Source organism: Ruditapes philippinarum, unplaced genomic scaffold (genome assembly GCF_026571515.1).
Source record: "Ruditapes philippinarum isolate M1 unplaced genomic scaffold, ASM2657151v2 ctg4191_1_1_1_1, whole genome shotgun sequence".
Lineage (NCBI taxonomy): Eukaryota > Metazoa > Mollusca > Bivalvia > Venerida > Veneridae > Ruditapes > Ruditapes philippinarum.
In genome coordinates, this window is record NW_026862758.1 from 30,565 (window position 1) to 42,861 (window position 12,297).

Genomic DNA, 12,297 nt, shown 5'->3' on the forward strand with positions numbered 1-12,297 from the left:
GTCTGATCAGGATCCATGCTGCTCGCTTACAAACCCTATTACAAGTAGAGAAACTGATAGCGAACAGCATGGATCCTGATCAGACTGCGCGGATGCGCAGGCTGGTCTGGATCCATGCTGCTCGCTTACAAACCCTATTACAAGTAGAGAAACTGATAGCGAACAGCATGGATCCTGATCAGACTGCGCGGATGCGCAGGCTGGTCTGGATCCATACTGGTCGCAAACCCATTATGTTGGTTTTGTCGTGACGCGGCTCATATGTCAATCAACTACATACATTCAACAAACATACTAGTCTTACAATAACTTTACAATGGAACTGTTAAATTATTTGATATTGTTAGTTGTGTTAAATTTGTGTCCCGCTGCCGTTGCTAGGAAAGGTAGTCAAAGCAACCATCAGCTCCTACAAAGACTTGAAAATCTTGAGAGCTCTCAGAGGTAGGTAACTAAATTTAACACATTTGAAAGACTGCTCAATTTAAATATTTTGACATTCAAGTCACCCATAAAACAATATTGTAACTTTGGATTTTAGCTCGACTATACGGAGTATATGGAGAGCTGTCCTTCTCGCCCGGCGTCGGCGGTGGCGTCCGCGTCCGCGTCCAGATTTCAGATTAAAGTTTTGGTGCAGTAAAATATTTTTCACTAGAACTTTTTATTTCTTAAGGTATCAACTTCAAACTTCAAATGTATGTTTCTTATCATCAACCATATCTTATGTGTCAAGGTTCATAATTCTAGCAATAATATTTTCAGATTATTCTCCCCTTGAACTTATAATTTTCCTTTAAAATATTATTTTTTACTGTTACTTCTTTGTTTCCTAAGGGATCAACTTCATACTTCAAGTATATGTTCCTTATCATCATCTTATGTGACAAGGTTCATAACTCTAGCACCAATATTTTCAGATTTATCTCCCCTTGAACCTTGAATTTTCCTTAAAAAATATTATTTTTTAATGTAACTTCTTTATTTCTTAAGGGATCAGCTTCATACTTCAAATATATGTTCCTCATCATCAACCACATCTTATGTGACAAGGTTCATAACTCTAGCACCAATATTTTCGGAGTTGTTTCCCCTTGAACTTTGAATTTTCCTTAAAATATATTATTTTTTACTGTAACTCCTTTATTTCCTAAGGGATCAACTTCATACTTCAAGTATATGTTCCTTATCATCAACCACATCTTATGTGACAAGGTTCATAACTCTAGTACCAATATTTTCAGATTTATCTCCACTTGAACTTAGAAATTTCTTTAAAAAATATTATTTTTTAACTGTTTCTTCTTTATTTCTTAAGGGATCAACTTCATACTTCAAGAATATGTTCCTTAGCATCAACCACATCTTATGTGACAAGGTTTATAACTCTTGCACCAATACTGCAAGAATTATCTCCCCATTAACTTAGATTTTTTTACTTGAAAAATGTCATTTTTTACTATAACTTATTTAGTTTTAAAGGTATCTCCCTCAAACTTCAAATACATATTCCTTATCATCAACCAGATCTTATGTGACAAGGTTCTTAACTCTTGAAGCAGTATATATACAACTTCTTTACTTTTTAAGGCATCTACTTCAAACTTCAAATATATATTTCTTATCATTTACACACATGTTGTGTGACAAGGTCCATAACTCAAGTGTGACTATTTCCAGAACTTTTCCCCCTTGAAATTGGATTTTATGTTTACAACTATAACTTCTTGTCATATGAATGTCATATGTAATTTATATCATAATTGATTTTTCTTTCATTGTTTTATATTCTTTTCTGCATCCAGTTTTTAATAAGTCGAGCTTCGCTGTCTCATGTGACAGCTCTTGTTAACTAGTATTGTACACTTTACCGTAATAACTTACGACTTTATATCTTATTTCTTTTTCAATTATAAATTATTTTATCTTGAAGTCAAATAAATAAATTCTTATGTCACATCGTTAATAACTACCACAGTCACACCTGTTAGATTTTTAAACTAAACTTTGCAATTGAAAACTTTTTGTAGATTTAATACCAACAAAATAACTAGACTTGAACACGATTTTAACGCACAGACTAGTACTATAGAGGAACAAAAGAAAGCAATCCACCACTTAGAAGGAACAGTGCGTCAACTTACCGCTACACTTGATAGAACAAACCGTCTTGCTCGGAGAAATCGGCGAAAATACTCGTCAATTAGAAGTTTTATACTTAATAAAGGTTTGAAAGAATGGACTGACATGAATACAAAGAATAATCAAAAGAGCCAGCTTTCATCAAGTCATAATCACAAAAAAAGCAACGACAATCACCACAAGGCTTATAAGAACCATGATAAAGAATTGATCGCATCAAATATCAATCTGCATGGACAATATTCTAAAAATCGTAAATCAAACAAATCAAGTTATCATCAACACAATCAGCACCAAACTGAAAGCTTAAGTACAATTAATAATAGAAATAACAACAAAACCAGTGGTGGGCATTCTTACCATCATAATCACCATGTCAATCACAAATCAAACAAAACAAATACGCACCATAACTCTAATCATCAACACCACAAGTCTGACGACTCTAGCAGTCACGGTCAATCTCGTAAACAGAATCACAGAATGGACTCCAATAAACATACCGGCCATTCCAACCACAGAAATCAAAACAAAAACAGTCATGATCATAAAGTGAACGGTCACATAGGCAAAGAAACACACCATATTAAAACGTCTACGAACGCACATGCCAACAAAAGTAAGACATTGGTTTCAAATGGACCATTGCTGAGTGGATCAAACTCAGCTTACCGCCATGCAAGTCATTCCAAACACACCAACGTTACCGAAATAAATTCCAATGATTTTGAGGACACACACGGCAGTCGTATTGATCACGAACAACAGAAGAAACCAGACTTCTCTAACCGCAAAAATCACGATGAAAACCAAAAAACACGACATTTGAAATCAAATGAAACGCCAGAGCGGCGAAGGAATTTGGTGTCCCCAAGACAGTGTCAGTATCAATTATTTTTACGTTACAATTATGTTTACTTTATGAATTGATACCATGTAATTTTGGTTATACGATGATGTTGTCTCTAAGTTGTTTAATCCGTATTGTTCTTAAAATATTTACTTGACTATTTACAATCAATGCAGATTTCTGCATTCAGTCCCACGAAACATTTTGAAATTGGAATATATCTTCGATTTGCTTTATTGTTTGTTCACAATTAAAATAAATGTTCGAGTAATTGATATAATGACATAAATTTATCACGAATCAAAAGATGAATGCTTTGCAAGAATTTTGAAATTTTATTCATGTAAATTCATTGTTTAATGGATCAACAACATGTTACATGTCTGAGGGTACAGCCTGTGTGGATTCAGGCTTATTTTGTTTTATTTACTTAAAATTGCAACATCTTAATTTTTCAGCATTCGGTGGAATAGCATTTTCTGTCTATCTGGACCATGATGCCACCATTTCCCAACACGAGACGGTCAAATTTAATAAGGTAAACACATTCTTTTGTGTTCTCATGATCTACGTGTTTTCTGTTTCTTAACGTCAAAGTAAAGTATGACTTATTCGACATTATCTGTATTTATAAGACAGATTATTTTTTTCCTTTGACATTTAATTTATATACATATACATCTAGATGTGTTGTTAGAATTCTTCATCAATTTACATAATATTGTATTATTCCCTTGTGGTTGTGAAACAGTCTCTAGTTAAAGATACATCTTTGAACCGCAACTTTTTGTATCTGAAGAATATTAATAGAAGGAGTGGTCTTACGAACTATTTCTTTTATTAATGTATCTACGTGACATTGATTTTACTATATTCCATTAGGACGGGCATTCTTCTGTCTAGAATTTTATGAAAAATTCAAAATTTAAAAAAAGAGCAATATCATGATGAAGAAGGAAATGTGGCTCAGAAAATAAAATTTATTTTCGAGTACTTAATAATCACAGTAGCAGGAAGTATTCTTAAATGAAAATGAAATATCGAATTGAATATAAATCTAAGAGAAAATCAAATCCAAATTTACAGATAATCACAAACGACGGAGGCGGATATAGTGCGCAAACTGGAGTTTTCACGTGCTCTGAAGGAGGGGTTTACATGTTCACGTTTTCTATTGGTCAAAGAGACCAGGATCATTACATGTGGGCGGAACTTATGGTAAACAGTATGAACATGATAGATGCGGTTGTTGATACATATCACCCATCCCAGGTAACTGTTATAACAAACTATGTTATATTTTGTTATATTGTACTTGAATTTGAATATAAAGGTTGACAGATTAAATGTATTTATTATCCTCACATCATTATAAGTTATCACATTATGGTAAATGTTAAAACAATCGGCCTTCCCTGCATTTCGAACAAGTTCTTTATGGACTTACACTAAAGAGTTAAAATAACAATAACACAATCCAAATCTATCGGATACATGTATATTCAAACCAAAGGTAAACTATTTTATAAAGTTTTGTGTCATTTCACAAAACTGCCACAAAAATGCAAACAAGTTTGGCATGAGAACTATAAACGATTCGTGACCACTGCTTATTACGTGGCATTACATATTATGTTATATATTCTTCTAGTTCTTTCTCATTCTGATATTTTTAGGACCTACAGGGTGGTAATACAGTAATTGTTCGGCTCAAGCAAGGGGACCGAGTTTGGATCGATGCCACACATAACGGTAGTCATTTAGAAGGTAGTGGCAGCCTAAGACTTACCACGTTCTCTGGATTGTTCCTTTATGCTTAATATTTATATGTATATGCATTTATACATTTTCAATAAACCATCTTTTCCTCTACCTTATTTTATTTTCTTTGTCAATGTCTTGGTATAATTAGAAATGGTAATATTTTGGTTTAAACATATTTATTCCCAATAGAATATATAATGTGCATACAAAGAATCAACAAACAAATTTTTTTTACATAATGGAAAATAGATAAGAACGAAAGACGAGTCATAAAGAATTTTTCCCTTTTGGCGAACTATATAGTTTGTCTGAAATTAATTAAATATCTACAAAGGAAAAAAAGTATGACATAAAAAACTTGTATAGAGTAGATTAACAGTCAATATTTTGATGTGTGTATATAAGTAAAGTTCTAGTAAGACGTAATCTGCTTAAGCCGGTGTGAGAGGGGTGTGGAGGCATGCAAAATAATTTGCATTTATCACTGTGGTCCATGAATAGCCTCAATCAAATTCAACTGCAATATTTTCAATTTTGCCGTTTGTCGACCTTCAAAGGTTCCCACTTTACATATCTAAATACCCTTTTCGGTTTTTTTTGTGAAACATCGTAAATCATCATAAATAAACATTGACATTGCTGTAAACTGTTGTTGGGTTAAATAAGCCAAATATAAAACATATGGCTTTTGACTTTGTTGTCTGAGACACTATCCACTTGACAGATTCGTCTGATCTTATATAAGTTAATGTGGTCAGGTACCATTATTATTTGTCTTAATCTAAGTTGACTTTGCAAAATAAGTCTTTGGTGTGAACATCTTTCATTTTGATAGCTGCGTCTCAACTTCAAGCACGCCGGTGCCATTTTTAATATCAAATTTGATTTGCAATATAAGTCTTTGGTGTTATCATCGTGTTATTTCAACTCAAACAATGCCGTAGAAAAGTCATGTTTCTGTTGAACTTATTCAATCCTAACACAACGCGAAGAGGCCCTACCTGATATCAACGATTTTCCAGACATTGGTGATATGATAATTACATGTATTTGTGATAATATAACTATCTTAGTTTTTATTTTGAGATTAATTTATTCCAACATAACTTATGTTATATATCAGTTGAAATCTTGCTCAATCAGAAAGTTGTGGCCTGGATGGCTGTCTCGTAACCAAGGGATCCTGTGCTCGAGCCCTGCTCGGGTCCCGACTATAATTATTTATATGACAACACCAAGAAATGGTCTCTGAAATGTGATTGATATAATTTGCAAGCATTTTTACAATCGAGCTAACTTTTATATATCAAAACTTAACTTAGTGAAATTGTCCTTGATTGACCATATTCATGATTTTATTCAAATGAAATATAATAGCATTCTGCTCATACAATTATTGTTGTTATTTGATTAATCATTGCATGCCACTTTGCTCCTAAAATACACATTTAGAACTTCACTTGGGACCAATAGCATAAAACATTAAATTCGAATTTCTTACATGAACCAACTTGGGCACTTTAAACGGAAAGGTATGCAATAGATGAAAACGAAATATAATCAGAAATGATTTTTTAAAATATTTTTTTATTATCTTTTGTGACGTTCTTATCACGATATAAGTTAAAAAAAAGTTTAAAAAAAGTCTTTCGACGCTTTTCTTTTTTTTTGGGCATTTTTTTTTCACAATTAAAATATTGTATATAATAATAAAAAAATTATATAGAGTGAGTGAATGATATGAAAATTTGCATAGTAGCTATTGGTCGAGACCGTTATCAAATGGTATATGAACCTTAAAAGAGTCCCTCTAAAGATTTATAGCTAAAATGAAAGGAAATAACTGTTGAACTATTATAACATGCTTCAACGCACTATTCATTGTTTTTCTCATCAAACGCCGTACACCATTGTATACTGAAGTGTTAAAAAAAAATAAAATATTCAAGTTCCATTTAAACTTATATTGATTTACCGTGTTTACTTCAATGAATATATTTAACGAATAATAGGTCTTTATAAACAATTTGCATAGCCTAGTTATAAAAATAAAAGCTTGTTTAGTTTGACGTATAAACATAACTCTTTGCTAGTATTATTGATATCTGATTACCTTATTTCTATATACCATCATGTTATTACAGTTGAAGGAAAATTCAAGCTTCAAAGGTTAGATAGAAAAAATTAAAAATCTTGTCTATATCTTATTCGTACTGAAATATTAAGAAATAATTAACATATTAATATAAATCTATTTCCATTTAATTAAGCTATTATCAGATTTCGAACCAGTCAGTATCAGTTCATAAGCTATTAGCAGTGGACATTATCATAACACAGTAGAGGTCATATTTCCTGTTTTCTTGGTGAAGGAGGACCAAAGGTGTCCTACCGTGCATTATTTCAGACACGAACGGACATCTGAGTAGAATCACAAACGTTCCGAAAGCTAGTTGATAGCTTCCTCACATGAAGGAATCATAGTCCATGTCGGGATTCAGCGGTGAGGGGCAAGTGGTTTGAAGTCAACGACACTAATCAATCGTCCACGGACGCGCCCTATAATAATAATAATAATAATAATAATAATAATAATAATAATAATAATAATAATAATAATAATAATAAATAATATTATAATAAAAATAATAGTAATAGTAATAATAATAATAATTATTATAATTAAAATTGATGGTAATAATGAAAAAAATAAAGTTATTGGTGATTATGATATGAGTATTTTTATCATCATCATCATCATCATCATCATCATTATCATTATTATCGTAAATGATAATACTGATTATTATAATGGTGATGTTGATGATGAAAATTACAATAAAATTGATGATTATCAATGAAAAAAATGAAGTTTATGTAAGTAAAATAATATGATGTGACAATTTGGCATCATCATCATCATCACCATAATCGTCATCGTGATCATTATTGTGTTGGATGACGATCTGTTAATTACAGTCTAATACAATTACAGGTTACTGTCATCGTAAATGATATTACAACTTTTACTGTTGTTACTACTGCTGCTGATAATGATAATTATATTGATGATGATGATGATGATGGTGATGATGGTACTAAATAACGATGAATTAATCATTGTTAGGAAACTTTACGAAAGCTTAAAATTTGGTCTGCTAGAATATTCAGAGAATTGTTGGCTGATTACGCAAGACTACACTGACTTTTCTCATATAATATTTGAGTGGCTATTTAACACTTGCATGTGTGTTTTTGATCTTGTTATTATAATAACAAAACTTAACTTATCTGCCTATTAATATGAACAATTACAACCAGTTGTCCAAATAGATATTTGTTTACTCCTATTTATTTTCAATACAAATAAATCAACAGAAACGTTTTTTTATCAATGAATACAGGTGGGTGATTTAAATTATTCATACACGGGTCTAAGTGGATAAATTAACACTGTATTTATGCGCGCGCACGCTATTGTTGTGTATCAATCGATATTATACATCAATACAGAAGTAAAATGACTAGCACGCTTACAAAATAACACAGGTATAGTCTGTAATATTCTATACAATATTGTCAACATCGATCTCGACAGGAAGTGTATTACAGACGTGGATTACTTTAAATTACACGGATAGTTAACAAAACAAAGGTAATACCTTTTTTTTCTTAAAATAGATAAACAGCGTCTTATTAAAAAACAACAACAGAACCTAGCATACAATAGGGAAAAAAAAAGATTCAACAATACCTATGCTGATAAAACAATAGAAAACAATATATTGTTATAATGATTGTATTTGACGAGTGCAAATGCATTGATTAACTCATGAGGACTTTAAATAATGAATAATGTTATGTAATGAACTGTTGCGTATTTAATAGAGAAATTACGCGACCGATTTCAAATAACATGACACTGACATAAAAAATGATCTTGACAAAGAAAATAAAAAATCACTTCTTTGTAATGGATACCCACTTAAGAAATGTTTGTGAAAAATTGACAACAGAATATTACAACAACGAATCAGGTGGATAAGGAATAAAAGGTACACACATATGACAAGGCCTGTATGATTTTCAATTTGCGAAATAACACGTGCTCTAATTTGATTCACCGAACGCCTAAAAGAAGAATACGCTGTCACGCTGCTAGACAAAACTCACACCTTGGGTAGATACTTAGGAACACCTCTGTTAATAGATAGTTTGATCTCACAGCAGATGTTACCCAAGAATCACTAATTACTTGTCCATTTCTCGTGTGAATCTATTGTATTTTACATGTATGTATTATACATATATTCTGAAAACAGCTGTTACGTTGATTAAATATGTCAGGGAAGAAAATGGATAGATCTATGTGATTTAGTGTTGACAACAAGTGAGATATCAAATTTTGCCATACGATATCTCATAATCTGTATCGCCCACTTATATCACTAATAAGATATAAATAAAAATATATTTGTAATTTATTGATAAAGAAATGATATAAATTGTATTGATTTCATTCGTTCCTCGCGATCCTGTAAACATTTTGAAATTGTTCAAAGTTTACAATCAGATGACGCCCAGTTTCGCCAGCAAATGAGCGAAATACTCGTGCCTTTAACTTAATAAGCTGCTCAAAAGTACAGAACGCGTACAAGTGCGTTATTAGATTCTCTTTCATGTCGTAGAACGAAAATGTAAAGCAGTCGCAAAAGTCGGTAGGTGTGAATGTCAGCATGACTTTTGCAATATTGCCTATCCTTAACACCATCTTCTAAAGTTATTTAAGACTTTATTATATATACATGACACATATAACGTACAACCAAAATAATATGCAACCATTCACAAAATGTTATTTAGAGACTCCAAAATTGTACAATTCATTATAAAACAGTCTCAACTAATGCTAATCTGCGCTTCTTTTTACATGAGAGAAAAAAAATCATCTGTAGACAATATTCATCATAAAAAAATATGTTTCATAAGAAATATCACTTAATTAGTAACAGTCATTTACATGCAGTTAATCTAAATGTAACGTAGGCTACAAAGTTTATACTTGTTTATTATTACCAGCTCGCTACAATCTCATATTTCCCTAATAGATCAACTACCATCTAAATATTCTCACAAAACAACAACAACAAAAACAACGACAACAACAACAAAAAAAAAAAAAAAAATAAAAAACAAACAAAAACCAACAACAACAACAACAAACCAATTAAGATTTTCAAATTATACCTAAAACCATATCAAAGAGGCGGACTATGGCTTCACAAATAGGTTATACGTACTATTAACCAACGAGACAACACGTATAAAAATAATATTGAACTATGTCTGACGTAGTTAAATAATGTTTGACTAAATAAGTATATCAATCTAACGTTAAATTTGCTCTAATTCCCGTTTTTTTTTCGTTCATAAGATGTTGACTTCGATCAAGTAGGAAATAAATGAGCCGCGTCACGACAAAACCAACATAATGCACGGTGATAGGGCGATTACCACAACTTTTCCGCGCAACGTCAAAATATCATCCTTCTGACCGAGACACCGTATATTTCTGGACAAAATATTAATGGCGGGATAAACAAATTCCAGGTAATAGCTTACAAAATATCTTACTGCTGGACATTGCAAGATTATTCCAATTGTTTAAGTATTCCATCAAATTTTTGAGACAATTTATTGTTAATCTAGCACAATACAGTTCACACAAAAACACATACTTCGAAGAAATAGTGTTTACAAAAGATCGTGTGTACCTCAACATGACTCGTACTTGACATAAAAACATGAGTTATAACGACGATGTCTTTGTTCTATGACCTAACGAGCTTGTATATTTATTATGGTTAACCCTAAGTTCAAGTTCCATACAAAATTGTGTGTTTCTATCGTAAATTTCAAGGAATATTTGTTGAAAAAAGGCCTACTGACCCGAATATTGGAGCACCGTACAACACTGAATTCAAACACCGCATTCTTTTTCCGTTAGACAGATAAATACTGGAACCGTCTTCTTTTGAATTATACAATAATCTTACAAATATGTTTTATAATAACTTTTATTTGATGAAAGTTTGATGAAAGATTATTTACTTGCTGTTATGTTATGTTGCTGATGTATCATACGTTATGTTATGGAAAATTTCTGAAGATCTGATCTGTGTTAATACTACCAATTAGAAAAGTGCAATGGTATCTATATATAGATAAGGATGTGTTTTCCTTTTCGAACTTATTCAAACTGATAAACCCCACATGGAAAGATTGAAGTTCTTGGCAGACTATACCATCAAACAACATCGAGAAACAAAAGGAATGAACTATTTGTTAATGGGAATTTCTTATTGCATACTAATTTGATAAAGTTGCAAAAGTCATAACACAAATTTTCATGGTGTAGTTTTTGCAGGAACCCGGGCAATATTTCCATAATCTCTTCAGTCATCGTCTCCAATGTGCTTTTTTTAAACAATCTTTTGCGAAAGTTTGACTTCATATTCTTTTTCTTATGTGGTGCGTTACGCATATCGTCCTGAAATACAGGGAGGCGCTGATCCATTGGCGTACTGCTGATATCAGAAGACTTAGTTGGGCGCTCACCAGTTGCTGCAGTATCTGCAGCTTTGCGTATTTTGCACGTTGCTTTGGCTTGTTCAGACATAGGTTTGAACGTCTTCTTTTTCTAAAAGCAAACATTAATATCAACAATCAACGCTGCTAAAAAGACAGCAAAATGCGGTGACTTTAAGGAGGAACAATGCGGTGCCCTAATCTTATGATTGACGAAGTTGTGCGGTGCCTTAAAATACACACGTGGAAACATAAAAATCATACCAAATATACAAAAAACGGGTTATTTATGTATTGTAACTTGTTCATACGACAAGAATGTACATATTTATATTGTATTTTGACCAGTTATATGAACTGAACGAACTAGAAATACGTTATAATTCGTAATCAAAAAAGATTTTTTTCAGTATGCCCTAAATGTTTTCACTATCTTGACTTAATTAATGAAGCATTTTGCATGTAGTAAAGATAAATAAGTTTCAAATTAAATGGCACATTCGATGAAAAAGAAAAAAAATGACGATTTTACCTTGTTTTGAGCAAATTATATGCTGTTTTCGTCTCGGTTACAGGCTTGCTATCCATTTTGTACCACAGAAATATACGGTGTCTCGGACAGAAGTAAGATATTTTGACGTTGCGCGGAAAAGTTGTGGTAATCGCCCTATCACCGTGTAATGGGTTTGCGACCAGCATGGATCCAGACCAGCCTGCGCATCCGCGCAGTCTGATCAGGATTCATGTTGTTCGCTATCAGTTTCTCTACTTGTAATAGGGTTGGTAAGCGAACATCATGGATCCTGATCAGACGCAAATCCATTATGTTGGTTTTGTCATGACGCGGCTCAAATGTATTGTAATTGATTAGTTATTGAATCGTAATTGATTGATTTTATTAGATGTTGCTTGGTTTGACACGTAGCTCAAAACAAGGCCTCTTTCTTTTCTGT

General features: G+C 32.2%; 2 protein-coding genes across 2 annotated transcripts in view; both read left to right on the top strand.

Moving 5' to 3' along the window:
- Window positions 1-253: 253 nt before the first annotated feature.
- Window positions 254-4,864, top strand: LOC132720115 (GATA zinc finger domain-containing protein 14-like). The gene is made up of 5 exons (XM_060704109.1): window positions 254-444; window positions 2,031-3,022; window positions 3,451-3,530; window positions 4,079-4,264; window positions 4,669-4,864. Exons 1-5 carry the CDS (start codon window positions 317-319, stop codon window positions 4,810-4,812), a joined length of 1,530 nt encoding a protein of 509 aa, XP_060560092.1. The 5' UTR covers window positions 254-316; the 3' UTR covers window positions 4,813-4,864.
- Window positions 4,865-8,264: 3,400 nt separating this feature from the next.
- LOC132720118 (uncharacterized) overlaps window positions 8,265-12,297 on the top strand; it is a 28,490-nt gene continuing 24,457 nt past the window's right edge. The window contains exon 1 of the mRNA XM_060704113.1: window positions 8,265-8,411. The gene's annotated coding sequence lies outside the window, so the exon portion shown is untranslated. The remainder of the gene's footprint in view (window positions 8,412-12,297) is intronic.

Bases quoted from the DNA above. Each gene is read 5' to 3' on its own strand.
- LOC132720115 (XM_060704109.1), top strand. From the start codon at position 317: ATGGAACTGTTAAATTATTTGATATTGTTAGTTGTGTTAAATTTGTGT. The intron at 445-2,030 runs GTAGGTAACTAA...AACTTTTTGTAG, and splicing joins AATCTTGAGAGCTCTCAGAG to ATTTAATACCAACAAAATAA. The intron at 4,265-4,668 runs GTAACTGTTATA...TGATATTTTTAG, and splicing joins ATACATATCACCCATCCCAG to GACCTACAGGGTGGTAATAC.